Below are 24,842 nucleotides of genomic sequence, written 5' to 3'. Positions count from 1 at the left end.
TAGAAGTAAAACCAAAGCGCGTTTGGCTGTACTTCTATGGATCACAGGAAAACAGATACGTTTTGTACTCCTGTGACCTGTTTTCAGCAGACAGTGGGCTGAAGTCCGCTGTCTGCCGACATCACAGAGCCGGATCAGGCTTGGGCAAGATTGTGATGAAGTTGGGACCTGCCCACAGATGCCTTTGTCTGCATGGACAGATTACCAAATAGTTTGTTGTCAGGTAGAGAAAAGAGGCCATCCCTGTGCGTGTCTGAGCACCATAGCAGTGTGTTCCCAAGTTGACAAATGGACATTCTAGTCAATAAAAATTGCATAGATAACACACACAAACGGATGTTAAAACGCTTGTCCAATCAGATTCGGACAGCGGATGCTGTATACGGACCGCGACTTGATGTCTAATTCTTGCATCTTTTGCGACATGCAGCAATCACTGAGGCCCCTTTCACACCTGAGAGTTTTTGCTTGCAGCTTGTAAACTAAAAACGCTCAACGAGCCAAATTCCAACAAAGTCCAGCACCCTATCATAATGTTATGACCAATCCCCTGCCAAAAAACACACTTACACTACAGAAAAGTGGCTACTCAACTGCTTCATGTGAAATTATCTCTGAATGACACGCTGGGTGTGGTGCAAGTGCAGCACTTGACTTCACAATTCATAAATTGTGCTCATGCGGCAGATAAAGTACAAGGAAAAAAAAAGAAGAAGATGCACATTATACAGAAGAGTACTTCATCTATGGGTAGTTTAGAGGCCATTTGAGCAGCGCTCTTTGCCTTGAGGAAATGGGTCCCCCTACCCCTCCCCCAGACTCACTCCCTGCATATAGTTTATTCCTGCGTCGTATATGCTTTACGCCAAACACTGTTTGATAAACTGGCACTAGTGTCGGTATGACTGCGACAGACAGAGTGCATACTCTGGGGAACAGCTGAATGGTAAATATGCTCTATTTACTATAACTGAAGTGCCACACCACAAACTAAGAGTCCAGACACAATTTTATTCCAATGTAAGGTCAAGTAGAAAAAAAAAAAAAAAAAAAAAAAAAGAGGAAGCAAACATTTCAGGAAACCAAATTTTCCCATTGCATTGGGGCTTAAAGATGGGAACAATGTATAGGACTTAAGTTACTTCACCTTTACAGAAAAAAATGCAAAAGGAGAACACCGTAAACCTTCCCCATGGTACTTGCGTCTCGAGAGGTAGCGAGATCTCATGCAGCCCATTCAGTGGATTAGGAGATTTGACCAATCAGAATCACTCTAGTCCATGCCGGAAGAGGGGAAGGGGAGAAGATTGGGGCTATAGTAGTATATCATCAATGCATTTTTTCAGTAAACACTTTGAGAACATTAAAGTGATTCGAGGTTTTTTTTTTTTTTTAATCTTAATGCATTAAGATAAAAATACTTGTGTGCAGCAGCTCCCTGAGCTCAGCACCATCTTGATCCTGTGATGTTGCACGAGAGCATTGGCTGTCTGGGACTCTCCCTCCATATTGGCAGAGACACAGAAGCAGGCACCATTGGCTCCCGCTGTCAAAGTCAGTGAGCCAATGAGGAGAGATAAGGGGCGGGGCCAAGCCATGGTTCCATTTCTGAATGGACATAGAGCTGCTTGCTGTGGGGACACTTGGTAGGAGGGAGGGGCCAGGAGCACCAAAGAGGGACCCGGGAAGAGAGGGATCTGGGCTGCTCTGTGCAAAACCAATGTGCAGAGCAGATAAGTATAACATTTGTTATTTTTAAACAAAAAAAAAAAAAACACCCAAGACTTTAATATCATTAAGGGAACAATGTTAAAACTAGTTTGACCGGTATAATATGCACAGGACTCATCAGCCACTGGTCTGGCATATACATGGTCTTGTATCTTTAAAGCAGAGCTCCACCCAAAAAGGGAAGCTCTGCTTGCTCACCCCCCCTCCCCCCGTGACACATTTGGCACTTTTGGGGGGTGGTGACAGGTACCGCTCTCGCTCCCAGATAAGATTGCTGCAGCGATCCAAGAGTATGTCCGGCCCCTCCTCTCCGCTGCCTTCTATGACACACGCAGGTCCCAACAGAAGGTGGGACCATTCAGAAAACAGTGCGACTTGCAGATGCGCAGGCCAATAGGCTGTGAAGCCTGATGGCCTAGTAAAGGTGCCGGAGCCTGCACCCAAAGCAGATTGAAGAACCTGCTCTTGAGCCAACATCACTGGAGCTGAAGACAAGTAAAAGTCCTTATATGAAAAGTCAGCAGCTACAGTATTTGTAGCAGCTGGTTTAAAAAAAAAAAAAAAAAAAGAATGGAGCTCCTCTTTAAGCACGGATGAAAGTGGCAAGTGTGGACCCTTGAAATGCATTGGCCTTCTTTTAATCTTTTATCTGACTCCATATGGGAGTAATCACTATTTGCACTGGTAATCCGTGCTGAGGATCTACAAACCAAGAATACCGTGGGAATTCTCTGGAGGGTAAAAGCTGTCAGCCCCGTGACCAGTACAAGCACTACAATACTACTACTACTGGATATGAATACCAATGTGACCACACTAGGATCCAGCACTGCCTATCCACTTTCCCCAACTCATTGCATAATGTGACTTTTATAAATATTTCTTTATAATTGTGCTATAAAGATTTGAATGATTTTCTGTATCACACTAAATAGTACAGTGAACACTTTTGTCCCCTGGATGCTTGACCATGAGAGAGACAGCAACATTTTCATACTAGATAACTTGTCTATGGCTGCCAACAGATTCTCTTCAACAGGCTTAATATGGGGAGAAAGCTTATCATGCTGCACAGCCAGTGCTTATCAGCCCAAAACTTCAGACTTCAGGGTGCCACCAACACCAGCAGAAACGTATGGAATGCTACAGGGCACAAGCGGAGCAAAAAAGCAAAACCACCAACATAGAAAGGCCAACTGCAATGCTCAGATACTGGCAATGGATTCTATGCTTACCATCAGTGGTGCATTTTGTTTTTTGCGTTTCCCTAGGCAAGACTAAACAGACTCCCCTAAAACTTGTCCCACCCCAGCCACTTTAAAAAAAAAAAGCCTTTACCGGTTACCACTTTAGATTTACAGATGAGGTCTGGTGCTAGAATTACTGCCCATCAAACATTTGCGGCGATCCCTCACGTGTGGGATGATCGCTGTTTAGGTGAGTTCGGGAAAGACACGTGCATTTGCCTTTGCGTGCGAGTATAGGAGGACGAAGGCACTTACGTTTGTTTTTTTAAAATAACTTACTTGAATGAATTTATTTTACTTTTATCGCTGTCACAAGGAATGTAAACATTCTCGTGACAGCAATAGGCAGTGACAGGTACTTTTTAATCTTTAGAGAGATCTGGGTTCACCAGACCCCAAATCCCTCTTCTACAATTAAAAGCATTCAAAAAACACCAAGATCAGTGATTTTCAATGCTTTAGATTTTTTAAAAGCTGGTGCCCATGGTTCCCGAAGGATGTCATCACTTCCAGTATACTGTATCCTGCCTTTGCTTGGCTGTCTGGCCAGGTCTCCCGGTGGGACGGGGAAAGCCGTGGAAGGAGGCGGGAATCCAATTAATCCGCTCCGATTACTATTACAGCCTATCACCGGCTCTAACATACCGATACTGGAGTGATGCCTATAGCTGCTAGTTACCTGGTGGTTATGCTCACCCACTGACTTTGAGTCACTGACCTTAAAAATGTATTAGATTAACAATTCCTTATCTGTACATTTGTTCTGAGCCAGTGGCACCATGTTTTAAAGCAACAAAATTACATCTGCCAGGTGATTGGCATTGTGAGAAGGGTGGGTTAGCACTGGAACCAGCCTAGATTTGTTTGTCTCATAACATTTAATACACCCCGTTGTTATTTCCCACCTCCAACCTGTGGTTTCTAGCCTTTCTAGCCTCCAGCAGATATGCTCTGCTCTGTAGTATCTTTGGAGAACAGGAGGACATATCGAATAATAATAAAAAAAAAAAAAAAGTGCCATTGTGGCAGCATAGGTGTGCTTGCAGCCAGATGCCTGTTGTTATCAATTGTGTGCCTCCAGTCCTGTGACTGTTGTCACCGACCGCTCCAAGTCACTTTTTATGTTTAGAAGCCTGTAGGATGGGGCTCCCAATCACAACCATTGTGACAGCTAAAGACAGTGAGAAAATAAAAATAATCGGGAAGCTCTAATGTCAAGAGCTCCTTAACCACTTCAGCCCCGGACCATTTTGCTGGTCAAAGACCAGACCACTTTTTGCAATTCGGCACTGCGTCGCTTTAACTGACAATTGTGCGGTCATGTGACGTGGCTCCCAAACAAGAGGCTGTCACATCAGCACACCTCTCTGACCAAGCCAGAGGAAGGATTTGTATTCATTGATAGAACACATTGCTTTCTATGAAAGGCCAGTGTAACAAAAGCTGGAGATCAGCTTTAAACCCGTGGTATTGGCCGTGGTAAGGTAGATTGCGGCTACTTAAACCCCAAAATCTGAAAAGGAACAAAACCTTGTGGTATTCAGCCTACACTGACATCGGGTAGCCATACCTTAACAGACTAGATCGAATGTAACAAGCAGGACATGTAGCAGCCACTTCGCAGATATTTTCACATGCTGGAAAATCTCTGTAGGATTGACAGCTCCTTCTATGAAGTGCTTCATCTAATGTGCATTACACCTGCTCATCAGGTGAGAAAGCAAACGCCAAGTCTGACAATGACCAGACTTTGGCAACCTTACCTTTTAAAACAGTGCAAGACCAGTCTATTTATTGGGAATGATGATAGGACACTGACAGTAGGCAGCATTCAGCTGCCTTTTTTCATAGGTGTACTTCTTCCATTCAACAGCACTGTGTAGCTGACTCTTGCTATCAGCAACCATATTAGTGGAGGTTCAGGCTAACAGACAGCTATTCCTACGCAACCCTCCCTTCATGATAATCCTATGATGCTACAACAGTGTGCCTAAGGCACTGTCAGGTAAGATGCGCACTGCTGCTTCTAATCAAGACCTGTATGATGCAATTATATTTTTTAATAGCTCATATGAAACCATTCTAATGAATCCCTTTTAGAGAGTCAAACGGCAGATTTTAGGGAAAGGTCCACTATAAGCGTTAACATAACCTGGTCTCCCAATACTAGATATTTATAGCAGCTAATCCACCGAAACTGTCCACTCAATCATGCAAGAGTAATTTTCCAACACCACACAAAAAAAAAAAAACCCTCACACCAAAACAGATCTATTCTATACCCCTGCAAGCCCAAAGTATTTTTACAAACTTAAAATCTCCACTTAGTGTACAAGCAGAAGGAATAAAAAGGTAACCGCAAGCTACTACAACCAACCTCATTTCATCCTTAACATTTCCCCAGTTGTGAGATCCGCTTCCTCCCCTCTTGTCCTCATGCTTCGGGCCACTGAAAGAAGAACTAACAAAAATGAGTTACATTGTCAGTGTTTGAGAAGGAGTATCGGGAACACAACAAGAAAAGCAAAAAACAAAATCCACTTACGCTCGGTCGCTTCCGCTATGCCTGTCAAATTCACGTTTGCCACGAGAGTCAAAGCCATCACCCCTGCCGATGCCACGTCCACGGCCGCCACGTCCCCTTCCACCGGGGCCGCCACGACCACGGGGAGGTCTTTCGCCAATAGGCCTGGAGGGGAAAGATGAAAATAGGAGTATACAAAAAAACAGCAAGTGTTAAAGCTACTATGCTACCATTTGAGAGGGCGAAAAAAAAAAAAAAAAAATAGAATCCCATTGCAAAAAATGCAGTGGATACTTACTGTCCTGCTGGTAATGGGCCAACTGTAATAATCGATTCACATACTATAGAGAATAGAGTAAGGCGTACATATATTTTTTTTTTTTACCTTCAGTAACATTTTTCTTAAAATACAACTAAAGGCTATTTGAAAGACTAGATTTAAAGCTGTGCCTCAATCTTAACTCTCTTGCCACACTTGTAGCAAAGTCCTCTCCCTTGTTGAAATCAATTACTCTCCATTCCCTGCAACTCTACAATCTGCAGGGACGTCCATTCAGTAAAAAGGTGCTTCCACGTGGATTCTACAAGGTGGTCGGTCTTTTTCTTTATGCAAGCACTATACTCCGGGGTGAAGGAATACACACACCTATTGAAGGTGTACTGTACAATTTTTTCCTGACAAAGTGGCCATTAAACGCGTTGGGGGTGTTTTTATGATCAATACCAACCTCCTTGAAGAATCCACTTGGAAGAACTTTAATTTTTTTTGTTGGTTTAAGTAGATGGACTTTTTTTTTTCAACCTAAGTAACCTATTTTGTGGCTTTTTTTTTTTTTTACGATTGTTCACCAGATCGCAACCTAGCACGATGCAAGAATTTCTGGAAAACCCTGGCAAGCATCAAGTGCTACCACCCACACAGTTACATAGTAGGTGAGGTAAAAAAAAAAAAAAACAGTCCATCAAGTCCAACTTATGTGTGTAATTATATGTCAGAATTACATTGTATATCCCTGTATGTTGTGGTGGTTCAGGCATTTATCTAATAGGTTCAAGGAACTATCGATGCCCCCCGCTGAGACCACCGCCTTTGGAAGGGAACTCCACATCCTTGCCACTCTTACAGTAAAGAACCCTCTACATAGTTTAAGATTAAACCTCTTTTCTTCTAATTTTAATAGGTGGCCACGAGTCTTGTTAAATTCCTTTCCGCAAAAAAGTATTATCCCTATTGTGGGGTCACCAGCACGGTATTTGTATATTGAAATCATATCCTCTCTCAAGTGTCTCTTCTCCAGATGAGAATAAGTTCAGTGCTCCCAACCTTTCCTCATAACGAATATCCTCCAGACCCTTTATTAGCTTTGTTGCCCTTCTTTGTACTCGCTCCATTTCCAGTACATCCTTCTTGAGGACTGATGCCAAGAACTGGACAGCATACTCCAGGTGCGGCCGGACCAGAGTCTTATAGAGCGGGATAATTATTTTATCTCTGGAGTTGATCCCCTTTTAAATGCCAATATTCTGTTTGCTTTGTTAGCAGCAGCTTGGCATTGCTGAGCCTATCATCTACTAGGACCCTCAGAGGTTCTCCCCCCAATGTTTAGATTGCATTCATATTTTTGCCACCCAAATGCATTATTTTACCGTTAACCTCTTTTGCCATGTAGTTGCCCAACCCATTCATTTGATCAGATCTTTTTGCAAGGTTTCCACATCCAGCGGAGAAGTTATTGCACTGCTTAGCTTAGTATCCTCCGCGTGGAGACAGTTATTCTCCACATGCAATAGGTTGCTTGATCCTAGGATGGGTATCCAGCAACTTTATACTTTTCCCATATGTGCAACTGAATACTACTCTTTAGGAGGATCTCTGGTGGCTTTTTATCCCTCTCTTCCCATCTCTGCTCACCTGGAGCTCCACTGACTCACCTCCATAATTTAATCCTTTGAAGCTGCAGCAGAATTCATGAGCCAACCTTAATTTCCTGTCTGACCACCTCATTCATCAATCCCCTCTCCACCTGATCAATGTGATCATTGTTTCTCACAGCTGTCAGCTATCATTTGATGATTGAGTGATATAGTTCAGAACAAAATGCCTGACATCCATGCTCAGACAAATGATTAAAAGACTATACAACTATAGTCTGCAGCACTTATGTTTAAAAGATGCCAGGCATATGCTCTTTCATAAAATAATCTTGAAAGATCTGATGCATGGTACTGTGCAAACAGGAGCCTTCCGGTCTCTCTGACCAGACTCGAAGCACAGACCAGCAGACAGACCCCAGTGAGGACATCACTGGGTTTCAAAAGAGGTATTCCTTGAAAACAAAATTTAATCGAAAATTTATATTTGCGTATTGATAGGGGAGAGCGAGAAACATGAGACGGCATTATAGGCATGTATTACACTTCAGTCCCCCCCCCCCCAGCCAACAAAGTTAGTTCCTACAAGAAATCACTTGCCTCAACAAATTGATTCTTTAACGTTGTTGTGAGTTCAGATCAAAGCCCCCAATTCACTAGGCAATGTTGGGCTGGCTATACAGTGCTAATATATATCTGGAAGCCTGGGAAGTTTCTTGTGAAACTACATTTCCTTGATCTCTTGCATTTGGATTCCTGGAGAAGCATGTCACTGGGATTAACTGATTGACTTGTGGGTGTGGCAAATGCTAGTCACGCATTTACGAGGCACAAAATGAGCACAGTAGTGCTGTGTGAGGTTTGGCGACGATTAATGCATTGCCCAATGTTGCGGCTAAATGACACTAGAGTTTAAGATTACTGCAGCCGATGCAAGGCCGCATTTGTGAGTGTTGGGAGTCCTGCCACAGGATTAAGGCCTGATTTACACCTATGCATTTTTAGTGCTTTTTGCAGCTTTCCACTACAGTCCATTTAGCATGGTGTCCTATGGAACATGTTCTGTAGTGCAAATCTGCAAAATGCACTAAAAATGCATTAGGTGTGAATCAGGCCTAAAGGAGCAAAACCACGTTATGGGAACATATAGTGAATTTGGTATTTGTGAAGGCAAAGTTTGAAGCAATATCCTTCATTGGATAGCTTTAGGTATTAAAAGATGCAAGCTTTCGAGGCCTCTTAGATCCCTTGTTTATGCATACGTCAAAGGCTGAAATGGCATCCAAGGCACAACTAAAAAGCTTACATCTTTAAAAATAAGTATTTTTTTTAAATCATTTACCTAGGAGGATGTAGCATCGCTCTGATACTACATCTGTCCCCTGGCACCTCTATCATCAAGAACCAAGCAATCGAACACAGCCAATCGCTCAGTTCTCAGCTCTCTTCGCTCACTGGAGCACTGGGCTGTGGAGGGGACGGGTTGAGGCCGGCTCAGGCTCTCAGCAGCTCGCTGAGTCGGGTGCTGGGCCTAGGATCTGGGTGGATCCCGACTCCATGGTCATGACTTTGTCAAGCCTGGACCGACTCCGACAGCGGACTTCAGTCCACTCTCTGCTGAAAATGGGTCATAGGAGTGCTGAACGAACTGCACTCCTGTGATCCACAGAACAGCCAAACGAGCTTTGGCTATACTGCTCCTGTAAGCAATATCCTATATTAGCCAACTTAAGCTTTAAACTCTAAACATTCTGAATTAAAGGCTAACGCAGTACAATACTTTACTAATGCTAGGAAGGCAAAGCGAAATAATGTACAGGAACAACATTCATTAGACTGCATTTTATGGAAACAATACAAAAAACACACAACAGATTTTACGGCATAAGGGGGGGGGGGGATAAATAAAAATAAACACCATTATCGCTACATTTTTCAAACAATATATCTGATTAAAAAAAGCTTTCAAGAGGTTATGCAAACAACCCTAATTTTCTTTAAGCAGAATTCACTTTTAAAGGATAAGTTCACTTTTGAAACGGGTTACATGTTCCCACTGCCGCAGCCACTCCCCACCCTACCCTGTGACGACAGTACAGAGAGAAGTTCTCCATACTAACGATCACTTTTTTTTTAATCAGCGTGGCCATGCAGGGCTCGGCTCACACTGCTGCATCATTCACACAGCTCTGAATGAACAAGCCCTGAAATCCTTTACGGCTGTCGGCTTGTAGTTAATAAAATGAACCATCACAGCTGTGGAGCGCCATGGTAGTTCATCGATTCTTTGTGCCAGTGAATCTGCCTGCCCATATGGGGTACACAGATGTATAGAAAGATCTGTATGGCACCAGCAATCTGCAGGTAAAGAAAATGTGCATTTTTTTTTTTATTGGAACCTTTAAAGCATTGCACCAGAGATCAGCAGATCGTTGGTTCCAGTTTACAGGCCCCAAAAAAAAAAAAAAAAAGCAAATTTTTTTTTGGCAGGTAAAAAGATGTGCATTTATTTCTTTTTTAAAGTGAACGTATCCTTTAACCTTATGACATTTGCTCATACAGCAATGTTGAAAACTTTTTTTTTTCCCCAGGAGTACAAGGTTTACCTGTCCACAGCAAATTCCCCTCCTTCACCCTTCTCTTCAGCTGGTTTCTCAAAACGACGTTCGCGGGGAGGCCGCCTGTCTGTTTGCCTTCTGTCGATGGGCTTCCCTTCGCCCAGGGGGGCCTGTGAAGTTGGCTGCTGTGGTGGTGGTGTTGGTTGTTGCTGCTGGTCTGGTCTCCTACCGACCCTCCTGATTCCTGTCATACACAAACAGCACGTGTCAGAATGTCAACGGTGCAGCCGACCTAAACAGAACATTGTGCTTCTCAACAAGCGGCTGTGACAAACAGCCAGGGGCCCCATCAGCAAAGCATTAGAGTCTAACTAAAATGGAAGATCCCTGCCATTGAAGAAAGGTCAGTTGTATAATTTGCTGGCTGTCATGACTCCAGTACAGTCTCTGCACCACAAGTATTCAGATTAGGAGTTCCCACTTTATTATGATCTGTATACATGGCCCGAGTATCAAACATAAAGAAGGAAAACTGCAGAGCCAGGCAATTTCAGGAGGCCAGAAACTGCAGATTTAATTTGTATCACAGAAAAATTCTCTGGAAGCAAACGTGTCACAAAAGAATGCCTGCGTGAAACTGCTTTAAATGTGAGAAATGTTTACGTCAAAGTGGCAGAAAACGAATGCAGCCACCACATGGATTGGTAAACTGCAAAATATTACAATTTTGGTTTTGGGTTTATACCTCTTGAAGCCAATTAAGCCCAGAACGAATATGCAACTCAGATGTCCAGTATAACGCCGTCCAACTCAAGCCTTTCAAAAAGGTGTTTTTTGCTTCATGACAGTTTTAAATGTCCAATTATTTTTCTTGGTTTTGGATAAAAATGGGAAAGGGCAAGAATACAGGCAGGTTTACCTACTATCTGCTTCCTTTCCTGCTGGCAAAGTATTTCACAACAGGAAGTGAGGGGAAATCTCCAAGACAAACAGAAAGTGTAATTAGGGCTCATTTACACTTGCTTCGACTTCAACAAGGCTTCAGACAGGAGCTCTCTGAACACTAGCTAAAGCTTGTCACTAAGGCCCCATTCACACCGTGCCGCCTAGGGTGTCAGCGGTAAAGCGGCACAATTTTTAGCGCCGCTTTACCATCGTTTTACCTAGCGGCCGTGAAGAGATTAAATCTGCCCACAAAACGCTGCCGGTATCGCAGCGCTGGCCCATTGATTTCAATGGGGAGCATCGGTGAGTTCACTGCTCCAAAGAAGCTGCAGGCAGGACTTTCCCGACGCCCTGCCAGCAGTTTGAAAGCCCTCGGACTTTCACACTGGAATGAATGGAGCAGCTGTTTTAGAGCATTTTGCAGGCACTATTTTTAAACGCTACAGCGCCTACAAAAACTCCCTCAGCGTGAAAGGGGTCTAAATTAAATGGTTAGCTTACAGCCCTGTTTACACCAACTTTGGCTTTGCTTCAAAAATTCTACCCCATGTAGCTTCAGTGGCGCTTTAAAGCGGGAGTCCGCCGGGACTCCGCGTTTTTTTTTTTTTTTTTAAAGCCAGCAGCTACAAATACTGCAGCTGCTGACTTTTAAAATTAGTGACACTTACCTGTCCAGCGCGCCCGCGATGTCAGCACCCGAAGCCGATCTGTAGATCGTATCTCGGGTGCTGCCGCCGCCATCTTGGGTATGGGAATCAGGAAATGGAGCCTTTCGGCTTCATTTCCCGGTTCCCTACTGCGCATGCGCGAGCCGCGCTGCGCAATAAGGACGGTCCCCGCTGCCTCTGGGATCTGTGCATTTTCCCAGCAGGCAGCGGGGCACTTGCGGAAAGGGGCGTACTGTACAGGTATCTGCACCCCCTCCCCCCTGAAAGGTGCCAATTGTGGCGCCGGAGGGGGGGGGAGGGTTCCGATGAGCGGAAGGTCCACTTTAAAGCCTCCATAGAAGTCTATGGCAAAGCTTGTTTGAAGGCCCATCGAAGCTTCATCGAAGCCCCAAGCAAAAATCAGGACTGTAAGCAAATTTTATTTAGTGACAGGAGCTTTGACTGGCGTTCAGAGAGCTTTAAAGCACGTCCAAAGATTAGTTCTGAAGTGTAAACTAACCCTTATATAGTAGTGGAAAGAGTTGCTAAAAATTCACACAAAAAAAAAAAAAAAAAAAAAAAAAAAAAAAAAAAGTTTCCTACCCCATTAAAGTAGTAAATGTGAACTGCATTATCGGCCCTAAACCCCCCCCCCCAAATAAATTCCAAAGCCAATGCTGGACAGGTTTAGCAGCAGTAGAATATTGTTCATTTCCTACGGCATGTAATACATTCCCCACCATTCCTTACAGTAATCAACATAAAAATAGGAATGGTTTAGTTACAGCTGCTGTGAAAGTCCCATAAGTCACAGCAAGACTCCCAGCCACAGGCATGATGGAACTTGTACTTTCTCATCAGCTGAAGGGCTGTAGTTTGGTGACCCCTGCAGGCGGGAGGATAGGTATGATCTATTGTTGATTGGCAAACAAAGCAATAGTGACTGCAGTAAAAGCCGGTGTTCTGCCTAATACAGTCCGGCCATCATTTGCTGTCCGCTCCGTACTGCGCATGCGCAGTACGGAGCAGCCGAAGCTTCGGAAAAAGTCCGAAGTTGAACGGCGCCTGCGCCGTGAGTGGAGGCGGTAGCCCCACTATCCAAGCGGACATAGGGTTAAGAATTTTAGAGGGCCCCTCGCGGTCGAGCTTCGCTCGCCACGCTTCGGGCTCGGCCTCGCTCCGCTCGGCTCTTTTTTATTCTAACTCTATGTCCACTTGGATAGTGGGGATAGAACCTGGACTCACGGCGCAGGCGCCGTTCGTCCTCGGCAATTTTCGGAATCTGTGTTCCTGTGTACTGCGCATGCGCAGTACGCAGGGGACAGCTTCTGATGGGGGACTGTATTTTACAAGACACCGGCACTGAGGCGATGCTGCATCAAGCTGTAGTCCTACTGAATGCAGCCAATGCAAAAGGAAGACAAGGATATTACAGAGTTGCTACAAGTGAGGAAAAGGGCCGGTCAATGCACCCATTGAAAGCAGCTTTTTATATTGCAGATCATATTTGTTAACTTGAACAGCACTCTTTTAGGCTCCCATTCACACTTGGGCGATTTGTCACGCGTCTTTTGGACATCAAAGTCACCGCACCATTCTTTTCAATGGCACCTGTTCCAATCGGTGCAACAAAAGTTGCATCGACTTTGAAAAAGAGCCTTCACTACTTTGGTGCGACTTTGACCCATAGAATGTAAAGTCGGATCAAAAATCACACCAAAAAAGTCACGCTGGAAATTGTGCGACTTTGGAGATGCGCTAATGCGAATGCAGACTTACTGAACTTATGCTGCATACCATATTAGGCTCCATGCACCCTGGCTTAAAAAAACTTCAGTGCCCTTGGCATGAAAAACAAAAACTGCTAATTCCAATTGTTTTTTTTTTTTTGCAATAGTGTTAGCGCTTTTCTGCAAGAAAACCGCTCTCAAAAATGCAAACCAGAAGGTTTTTTTCCCTGCCTCTAAACGACCTAATGTGTATGGACAGATAGGATAACAAGATGTTTCTACGGGCAAAAATGCTAAACTCCTCTAGGAGCTCCGAGCTAGTGTGCATGGAGCCTTAGGCCCTTTCACACATTCGGAAGTTTCATCAGTTTTTCATTCTCCAGCCCCGGAAGAATTTACCCCCTTCTGACCAGAGCACATTCTGCGATTCGGCACTGTGTCGCTTTAACTGACAATTGCGCAGTCGTGCGACGTTGCACCCAAACAAAATTTACGTATTTTTTTTCCCCCCACAAATACTTTTTGGTGGTATTTGATCACCCCTGCAGTTTTTATTTTTTGTGCTATAAACAAAAAAAAAAAAAAAAAGGCAACAATTTTGAAACCAAAAAAATTTTTTTTTTTTTTTATAATCTCTATCTATAATTTTTCCTCAGTTTAGGCCGATACATATTCTACATATTTTTGGAAAAAAAAAAAAAATAGCAATAAGCAATTGATTGGTTTGCGCAAAAGTTATAGCGTTTACAAAATAGGGGATAGTTTTATGGCATTTTTATTAATATTTTTAAATGCCAGCAATCAGCGATTTTTACCGTGACTGCGACAATACGGGGGACACATCGGACATTTTTGGTGCTATACAAATGCACGGAGTCCTGCGTAAATTACACTGAAGGGGTTAACCACTAGGTGGCAGTGTAGGGGTTAAGTTGCTAACTGTGGGAGGGGGCTGTGTTTTACAGATCACTGATCTATGCTCCAATCACAGGGAGCAGAGATCAGTGTCACTTGTTGCTAGGCAGAACGGGGAGATGCTGATGTAAACAGCATCTCCCCGCTCTTCCTCTCCGTGTGGCGATCGCGGGTAACCCCGTGGCAATAGAGTCCGCGGGAGGTTCCGCTCATCTGATCCCTCCCCCCCCCCTCCGGTGCCACAATCGGCGCACCTTTCAGGGGGGAGGGGGGTGCAGTTACCTGGATAATCCAGGTATCTGCACCCACTTCCGGGACAAGACCACCGCAGACGCCCCCCCCTCCCCCCCATTGTGTTCTGGGAAAGAGTTCCCAGGACACAGCGGGGACCAGCAGAGACGCGCAGCGTGACTCGCGCATGCGCAGTAGGGAACCGGGCAGTGAAGCCGCAATGCTTCACTTCCCGATTTCCTGACAGAGGATGGCGGCGGGGGGCAGCAGAGAGACGAGCGATTGTCGGTGGCAGATGACGACGAGCATCGCTGAACCCTAGGACAGGTAAGTGTCAGTTTATTAAAAGTCAGCAGCTGCAATATTTGTAGCTGCTGGCTTTTAATATTTTTTTTAAAGGTGCAGAACCACTTTAAAAGGGCAACGTACAGGTACGCGATTTTGCCTGTACGTGCTCTTCTGCCGACGTATATCGGCGCGAGGTGGTCGGGAAGGTTAAATGTTACTAAACCCAGGACTCTGCAGTCACAGAACATGGAAATGACATTATTTTAGTAAAAATAACTGCTAAATACCAACCCCCCTCCCCCCCCATCAGCAGTATATAGCAGTCTTGTGACTTCTATCAGTGTCTGGTTAAAGCTTGTAGGAGTTTTCATTCTGCACTAAGCTGTCCTATCAGGATGCAGGACCCCTAACCCTCTATCTGGACTGTGCCGATTACATGCACCCTCCCAAGAGGGAAAAAAAAAAAGCTCTATTAATAGATAAACTGAGCATGTGCAACCTAATTCCAGTAACTGTCTTATCCAGACATGTTTTGGAAACAGTGGAAGGGGAGGATCAGAAGACCAAATCAAACAAATCAAACAGCCTTTGTACACAATGCAGAGGATTAACCCCTTAGGTTCCACAGTGAGTATAGTAAGCATGCTTTACTGTATATACACTGATTTTACTTTCGTGGGTTTAGTAAAAACAAATCACTTGAGGACTCAGACAATTTTTTTATGCAAAGATGAACTGTTAGTCCATTTACACAAGTTTGTCTGGTCACACTGGGAGGAGTTTTTCAGGCGATTTGGCGCTAAAAATTGCGCCTGAAAACAAGCCTCAGCTGCAAACCCAGTGTGAGGCGCTGCGCTGGCATGGCATCAGAAAAACTCCTGCAAGCAGCTTCTTTGCAGCGCTGGAGTGGTGAATACACCTCTCCTATAGCGCCCCTGCGCATTGAAATCAATGGACAGTGCCGCTGCTGCAGCATTTTGCAGGTGGTTTTAATCCTTTTTCGGCCGCTAGCTGAGGCTAAAACCGCCCCGCTATCAGCTACATAGCGCCCGTAAAGCAGCGCTAAAAATAGCAATGCTTTACCACCGACGCCCGGTCGCTTTCAGTGTAAAAGAACTCTTAATATTTAGTTTTAAACCATAGTTTAGTTTTACTGTTGTCTTTCCTGGGACATGATCCAAAATAGGACTGCCATTTGACTTCAAACAGAATGGGGACCACACTGCTGAATATACTGAGGTATTTGGGCAAAGTAAGGTCACCAACATCTTGAAAGGGTTCCAGGGTGGAAACCATGCAAGACTTGGTGATTGACAGCACACCCTGAGCTCCCACAACACACCAAGAATAGACGCTCGGTACTACGACTGCTGAACTGGCTTCGACAGCAGCTGTTGGGAGCCATAAAGTGGGGCAAACATGGATTTAGCTGCTGCATGCCATTTATAGCTCAAATAACTAATTCCATCCACAGCCCTAAAACTTTAATGTGAACAAGAAATTATAAAGTTTTTATTTTTTTAGGTATCATCCTTCTCAGTTCACAATTACTGCTTTAAAAACTTTTATATGTGGGTGCGGCCACAAAAAAAAAAAAAAAAAAGCTGGCAATTACACCAGACATGTTATACTGCGAACAATGGCTACCACACCCATGAAAACAGTGACAGGGGCTTCTTCATCTTTTAAGACGCCGAGACAGCCCAACAAACCGCATAGTAAATCAATCACTGCTTCTACAGCAATGAGAAAGAGTCATGTCACTGGCAATGTCAATCATTGTGACATTCTTAGAAAGCGCAAGATTACCACAAGCTCAAAAATTAAATGGCTTAACTTATCTAGAAAAAAAAAAAAATTCTGATTGAGCGGGGGGGCAGACTTCCCCTCACTTCCTGTCGACTCAACAGGAAGTGAAAGGATCTCTCTACGCTACAATCCCCTCTAAAGACAGATGTCACAGGAGCCACTGCGCACATCGGAAGATTCCCCCTCTATTCCGGTTACAATGACCACTTAAAGAGGAAGTAAACCCTGATGGGTTTACTTCCTCTTTGATTCCCTGCAAAGGTAAAAGCATAATGGGCTTGAATGGTACTCATTGGAAATCATGGGGAACGACTTGTCATGCGACTTTGCCGTCCCAAGTTGCATGGTAAGTCGCACTAGTGGAAACTGAGCCTTACCTGTAGAAGCAGCTCAATGTTATCCTAGGTGTCCATACATATTAAGATGTTTAGAGGAATATTTTAAACTCCATTCAGAAGGGTATTTAGAGACTGAAAGAAAGAAAGAAAACCTTCTGGATGGCATTTTTGAGAGGAGCTTTCAGGCAGAATAAAAGCTTAAGGGCTCTTTCCCATGGGGCGGATCTGTGCTGATCCGCCCCAGTGGACATCCACTAGCTCAGTGAGGAATTTCTCCGGTGATCCCCGCTGAGCAGGAAGCTGACAGGTCCATCTCTGCACACTGTGCAGGGACAGACCTGTCAGAGCGCCGCTCTCTCTTATGGGAGATCGGGTGATGGACCGACCGCAGTGTCCGTCGTCACCCGAGCCAATGGTGGATGGGAAAATAGGTTTTTTCCTCCGTCACACTTTTTTGGATTGGAGCGGATCAGATGTCAGACATGTCACCGCTGACATCCGACGCTCCATAGACCTCTATGGAGCATCTGTTGAGGTCCGCCTAAAAAACTGACAGGCGGACCTGAACGGATCGGCCATGTGAAAGCCCTTACACATAGGCATTTAGGAGCCTTTGCTCCTAAATGCCTATGAGCGTAAGGGCTTTCACATGGCCGAGGTAAGTCTACTGCTAGAATTATTGCTCTTGCTTGAAAGCTTGCAGTCATACCTCGTGTGTTTGAATACCGTTTACATATGCAGGCGCAACTTTTATTTTTTTTTAAGCACTTTTTTTATTAGGAAGAAATCAGCCCTTTAAGCCCGAGGGGTGGAAAAAAACAAACACACAAACTGTTTTTGCAGGTTAAAAAAAAAAAGCGCCCCCCCCCCCCCCCCTTGTAGGAGCCTGGAAAGCATTGTACCTGTGATCAGCAGATTGCCGATGCCATGCAGGTCTCCTGCAGACTGAGTGCAGTCTGCTCCTACAGGCAGGCAGTTTCACACTCACAGGAAAACTTCATAAACTACCACAGCAGTTGTAGTTGCAGGGAGTTCATTGAGAACTACAAGCCGACAGCTGCAAAGAATGTTTTTTTCCTGTGGTTCGTTCATTCACATTATTCTGAATGAATGATGACGGCGTGTGGGCAGAGCCGAACACGGACAGTTTTTTTTTTTAGGTGACAACTAGCAACTAGTACTGGGAACTTCTCCCCATGCTGCTGTCACAGGGAGAGAAGGGATTGGCAGACGGCTGCAGTGCTGGGAACAAGTTACACTTTCCACCTTAAAACAGGGAGGACTTGAAACGTGCTGAGAGTTTAACTTCTCCTTTAAGCCTAGTACAAATGAGAAAAATCAAAAGGAACTATTTTTTTGCAAGCTGGTCTCATATCGAAAACAAGGGGTTTACTAAAATGTCCAAAAATTCTCATATGACAGTATACAACTTCCTGCATATGTAGCGAATGTTGCAGTGTGTAAATCGGAACTGATGTAGTTGTGACCGCACTTCTCATAACAAAGATAAATATTCCACGGGGCAACCAACTTAAAATATTTTTCACAAAATGCAAACTGAGGTTTTGTATTTAGAAACTTTTTTTCATGATCGTTTTCATTGCCCTTTTCTTCTTCCGGGTCTCTTGTTTGATCATGCGCGGTCGATTATATTATTTTCACTCATGTTTCTTTGGAATCTTTCATGTGACTGGTCTTGATTGGATGTTGCAAGCTGTGATTATCAAACAACCGTCTAATGATTTGATTATCGAACAATCGCTCCAATTATGGTTATTTTCATCCGATTGTCTCATTGTGTGTACGAGGCATCAAGCCATTTACAACTCTGCCCCGAGCTACATCACCACCAATTCCCTCACCAGTTCATCCCTCAGTTGCTACATTTTGTTTCACCAACCCCTCCCTATTAGATTGTAAGCTTGCAGGAGCAGGGCCCCCTAACCCTCTTGTATGGAAAGGTTGCTGTATTGTCTCCCTTGCTGCAGCCACGGCTCACAGCAGGGAGTCCCTGTACACCAAGTCAGGTGGGAATCGGGTCCGAATTTCTGCCGGAATTCGCACCTGAAAAGAGAGCCAAAGACACACAAGACCCCTGTCCAAAGTGAACTAATGTTCTGACGAATAGTGCTGATCATCAGATAATGCCTTAGATAATCTGTGCATGCGCAGTACGCAACGTCACTCCAGATGATCTGCCAACACTGTGCATATCGTCTGAGGCACTATCCGACGATCAAAGACAGAACATCGGCTCCGTCACAGGGGCACGCCGCACCGTCCTACCACCACCCAGCCGCCAGGCATGATCCCAACCAACAGGGGCTCCCCTCCACACAGCCTGGCCATTTCAAACCTTTTGTCCGCCACTCTCTGCACTAGACAGCCTCTGGTGAAGGCAATGTTCAGCCTAGGCAGAGAAATCCCCATGACAAAAACACCCCCACTCCCTACACAGGGTCTACAACCCCCCCCCCCCCCACACGGGTTCTCTGTGCTTCTTGTCCCAGACAGAGCACAGGAAGGCACAGAGCACCCCATCAGGAACTACAAATCCCAGTATAAGCCATCTTGGGGGGGGGGGGGGGGGGGGGGGGGCAGGGCTGCTGGGACCTGTAGTCCAACACATGGAGAGTTCGATGTACATGTTATCTACAGAATACAGAGCGGGGGCAGCATTCCATGAACAGGTGGTGATCGGTCCGATAGGTGGAGGATTCGGCTTCTGTTCTTTGCTGATCATCGGATAATGCCTCAGACGAACTGAGCAGTGTTGACATCACGCTAGCTGATCGGCAGCTCAGCTGGAGTGACGTTGCGTAATGCTCATGCACAGATCGGAGGCATTATACGATGATCTGCACCATTCGACAGAACACCGATTCCATTGACAGTCGGTCACACAAATTGGATGCAGGGAAAATCCAAATCGCATCAGTGTGAACCCAACCTAATATTGTGAAAACACTCTGCAAACTGTTCTGTACTAAAACAATATCATGTATTATAATAATTAGGGTGACGGTTGTGACTGTTTATTACACCTGATTCTGCAATTATTGTTGCAATATGACCTCATTAAAATCATTGAGGTCTACTGAGTGCTGGCCTCTTCCGAACTGTAATATGGCACCATCATTAGCACTGCCAGCCTGGAGGAAAGGGTCAGGTCACTGGATGATTTGTTGCTAGCAGTAAAACCCTGACAGAGGTTCTAACCCCTCACCGCTATTGAAATCTTAAAAACATGAGAAAATGCCTTTAGTTATACATAAAGGTATTTCTATACCAAAGAACTAGACTAGTGCTAATCACAGGCTTTAATATTTTAACATTGTTCCAAAATAAATCACCCTGCCTTGTTCAGACACTTCCTAATATAAAGTGAGGACAATCTATGGCAGTCTCCATGCTGACACATGGCTCTGCTGTGTTCCACCATCGTCCCTTCAGGAAGGCCGCCTTGGAAGTGACACTCATTGGAGAGAGAACACGAGAACACACACACAAAGCTGCTGCTGATCAGTAATAAAAACAAATATACAAAAGGATTTTTTTTTTTAAACTCACTTTAAGACGAGACTGTAAGCTCTTCAGTCAAAACCTGATCTGACATCCTATTTCAAAAGGAAGCAGCCTCTGTATTTACAATGTTTAAATTAAAAACACTGCAAGTATCTATATACATCTCTGTGGAACTAGAAGCACCAGCACGGTCTGCACGCTCCATACAGACATGTGCGGACAGGCTGCATTCCCAGCGAGACGCTTCCCGAGTCACGTGGCCGAGATAAACAAGCCCCTCCCCCCCCGTGTACTGAGCGCTCCCCTCCCGCGATGTGATAACAAGCCGCGCCCCTCTCCTCCCCCAGCTGCACGCGGTTGAGCGTACCATCTCCGCCAGAAGCCTAGCCCCGCCCTCTCCGCTGACAGCACCACGTGCCCCCGGCGCCGCCCCTCCTCTCCCCCGGAAGCGCCGCACGATCCAGGCGTGTACGCTGGGCGTGTGCGGGAACACGTGCTGGGAGGACAGCGGCCTCCGCGATGCACCGAGCGTACTACACCGGATATAGGAAACACTCCTTCCCCGCACTAAAACCCCCTTCAATGCCTCCATACAACGGAAGCCGATCCAGTATGGAATGGTGAGAACACAGCGGCTTTGCTCCTTTGTCTCATAGCGGCGATTTGCCTTCATTTCCGGGACTGTAGTCACTCCAGGAAGAAGGGAACTCTCCAAGTGATGGAATTCTTCTCCGTCACCAGATAAGTGTCCCCATTGGAGGATCCCACCCCTATTTATGTTCTGGTGACAACTCGATTACATTTCACCATCTCTCAGACCGGGGTCACCAGCACACATACCCCCCTGTGCACATGTCTCACAGACCAACATTGTCCTCACTATATCCAAACCTTGCCTGAGCCAACCCAAAATCAGCCCCAAGCCACACACAATGCTATCCGATTGTATGGTTACCTTGAAGATTGTACAATCTACTTTAGAATCAAAATGTAAATATGGCCACCACACTACAGCAGTCGATAGACTATACAACCAACTTCAGACGTACCAAAATGTTGTAATTGGGAGGACCTACCTCATCTATCCAATCGGGGGGGGGGGGGGGGGGGGGGGGGCGTGTACTACATAATGTTGGAAGCTATAGGGCCGGGTCACACCATGCCCAACAGCGACTCAGACCGCATGCCAAGCAAAACGCCATTTGCGATCTGCACTGTGTTTCAAAAGAAAAAGTTAATGACGCATCTACCTACCATCGGATCGCATTGTACTTTTCTACCATGCAATCCAGTTGTAATTTATACACTACTTCGATGCGATTTTAGCACATGCAAAATGAAATTGCAGTGGGCACACGTGTACCCGCCCCGTGCTCACACTGCCGTGACTTTGAATTCGACATACCTGCTTTCATGCGACTCAGAAGTCAGTGGAAGTTGTGTTGAAGTCGCACCAAAAGTAGCGCAGGATTCTTTTTTCCAAGTCGGAGCGACTTGAGTCGCGACAATTAGAATGGTTCCCATTGCTGTTAATGGGGGCGGGACTTGTCACGCAACATTGAACTCTCACGTCACATGACAAGTCACAGCAGTGTGAACCCGGGCTCAGCAGATTGCGATGTGTGGTGGGCTTGAGATCCACCATCAACTACGCGGTGCATGGGTCTGCTATAGAGGTCCGTTTTCATTCGACAAAGAAAAGACCGACTATTCCCTCAGCCAATGTGGACGGGCGAATCCTCACTCAGCTATTGTATACAGTCAGTGGGAAGACCTAAAGACCCCCCCCCCCCCAGTTGACAGATTCAACACTCTGGAATCCATCCATATGCCTTATTTCAGATAAAACCAAAGTTATAAATAGGTAGCAGTTGTCTTGTAACTTGGTTTTATCTGAATAAAGAATATGGATGGATTCCGGAGTGCTGGTTCTCCCAAATCATGTCTATTCCAGCGTGTGACCAGTGGGAGGAGGATGTCTGAACCCTGGGAGTGGAGATACCAGTGATCAACTATTACTATTGGAGTCTCACAGAGCAGTGCTTTTCATTGTGTATGGCAGCGTTTCTCAACTCCAGTCCTCAAGGCGCCCCAACAGGTCATGTTTTCAGGATTTCTCTCAGATGAAAATGGCTATAGTAATTACGAAGGCAGTGAAACTGATCAAATCACAAAATAATGGAAAGCTGAAAACATGACCTGTTGGGACACCTCAAGGACTGGAGTTGAGAAACACTGGTGTATGCAATCTTGCCTGCTATAGCCTACAATAAGGATTGTCCTATTCAGTTCTCCATGCTCAATCGTACAGAAGTCTATTGCTAGATTCTAGTTCTGTACAACCTCACAGACCATTCATGGATCAAAATGTATCCAGTCCCTGATGAAGTTTGCTCCATGCATGGCTGGCTTGAACTTCACTCTCCCAATCAACATCGATTTATTTTTACTCTTCATGCTGCTAGCATTAGTAACTAAATTGGAAAGTACATATTTGTTTTGAACTTTTTATTTCTTCCTGGTTTCTTGTATAGGAAAATTATCACACATCCCAGAGTCTTTGAAAGGGTTTTTTTATTTTTATTATTTAGCTACACACTCCCGCATGCATGCTTGAGCTAAGGGCAGATGGACATCAGGAAGTAAATGCTACATAAGTCATTTGCCCTTACTCAAGATGGCCACAGGCAGAAATGCTAGTTTTTTTTTTTCAAACAAAATAAAGCATGGAGGGGTGGGGGAGTTTGCTTTGAATATTAAAAATGAAAAGTTTTTGGTTTGTGGTGCTCAGATGTAGTGAATCCACTTTAAGGCTCACCTCATGTTACAATCAACTTCATATGGCACCAGAAGTACATAATAGGAGGACCTACCACATCTATCCAATCTAGTAGGCCCTTGCGCTACATACTTGATGAAAAGGAGATTGTAGTGTATAGTCAGTCTAATAGCCATACATCATGTTTCTGCACCCCCCCCCCCCCCCCATGTGAATATAAAATGGAGAACCCAGCTTTGTAGTTATTGCACATTTCCTTACTAGAATGGGAATTCGACTCCTGGCTTTTCCAACATGTCCCCCCCCCCCCCAAACATAACAGAATCCATCCATAATGCTCTCCTCCAGTATAGAATTGTGTGCCCATCCCTGGTAAGGTAAACATCTTCCTACATAGAACATAATAGAAAGCTCACCAACCACATTATCACATCTTCCCATCTGACTGAAGTGTTGTTGTCTGATCTACTGCACAACATTGTATCCTTCTCTACATAAAACTGGATACAAAGTATTCTTCCCAACTAACAATGTCCTACCAATCACTATCCACCTCACATCAGTGTTCTAATATAGGAGATACGTTACTCTGGAGGAATACTTTGTATCCTGTGTTCTGCACAGTACAGGTTCATGCCCCAGAGGGCACTTTGTACAATAGAAGACAGAGGGGCACACTTCATTTTATTAGCCTTCTAACCTAATACCCACCCCTACTCCTACACCAGGGGTCTCCACACTTTCTACAGAAAAGTTACTGTGCTTCAGACTAAATTTAGGCCGGACTGTGCCCAAATGGGAGTAAGCAAAGCCCCATCTTTGGTATTAGGGGGAGAAATAGTTGGCGCCGTTAGGAGGAATAGTGCCCCATTGTGGGTGTCAGGAATAATGTCTCAAAGGTGACGGATAAAGGCAAGCAAAGGGCCCATCCAGGCCCAAGGCCACAGTTTGGAGACCCCTGTCCTACACTAATCCTCACTTCTGGAATATTACTTACTTACCCCCCATGCCCTCCACAGCAATGCCATGAACGACCAAGACACTGGTTCTAAAAACCTGTATAAGCCACACCACAGCAGGGAACATATAAGGGGGGTCCAGATACATGAGGAGGTGCCCCTTTCCCCAATGTCTGCTGTCTACAACCCAACGTTTAGGACATTAAATGCGACACACATTGGGGTTTATTTACTAAACTGGTGTGTGCAAAATCAGGCTCACTTCTGCATAGAAAAACAATCGGCTTCCAGGTTTTATTGTCAAAGCTTAACTGAACAAGCTGATGTTAGAAGCTTTTAAATACAAAAGCATGCAAAAAAAAAAAAACACACACAGCAGCAACAGATTCAAATCCAGGCCTTTGCTGTAGAACCCCCCCCCCCCCCCCCCCCCAAGTAAAAGTAGAACTGACAGTGGGTGGAGCTACTGGAAATCCAGTAGGGCCACAATTAACACCTAACTTCAAGGAAAGTCCTGAGTCTGTAGATCTGACACTGGACTCCTAACATTCTGGCAGAAAAAGTATTGAGGAGCCAATATAAAAAAAATAGGTGTGACCTTATACAGCATATATAGGCTTCAATGGACTCACCCGCCCTCCCAGAATCAGACAACTGCCATTACCTACTTCATAGTAGTTTGCCGATTGGCTGACACACTGACCCTACAGCTTCACCAATGAGCAAGTAAAGGGTAGTAAGGGT

General features: G+C 44.9%; 1 protein-coding gene across 5 annotated transcripts in view; it reads right to left on the bottom strand.

The window, feature by feature from the left end:
• SERBP1 (SERPINE1 mRNA binding protein 1) overlaps window positions 1-24,842 on the bottom strand; it is a 41,435-nt gene that overhangs the window by 14,191 nt on the left and 2,402 nt on the right. For 3 of the 5 annotated variants that reach the window (XM_077450509.1, XM_077450511.1, XM_077450512.1), the window contains exons 2-4: window positions 9,981-10,176; window positions 5,524-5,667; window positions 5,356-5,439 (exon numbers count right to left, since the gene is read on the bottom strand). In XM_077450509.1, the coding sequence (XP_077306635.1) occupies window positions 5,356-5,439; window positions 5,524-5,667; window positions 9,981-10,176 (424 nt within the window). The remainder of the gene's footprint in view (window positions 1-5,355; window positions 5,440-5,523; window positions 5,668-9,980; window positions 10,177-24,842) is intronic. The other 2 variants (XM_077450510.1, XM_077450513.1) reach the window with 1 other exon arrangement.

The sequence above is a fragment of the Lithobates pipiens genome, unplaced genomic scaffold (genome assembly GCF_037356315.1).
Source record: "Lithobates pipiens isolate NorthernLeopardFrog02 unplaced genomic scaffold, aLitPip1_a1.2 Scaffold_23, whole genome shotgun sequence".
NCBI lineage: Eukaryota > Metazoa > Chordata > Amphibia > Anura > Ranidae > Lithobates > Lithobates pipiens.
Note: the sequence above shows the minus strand (reverse complement) of the source record. Positions and strands in the feature narration are given on the sequence as shown.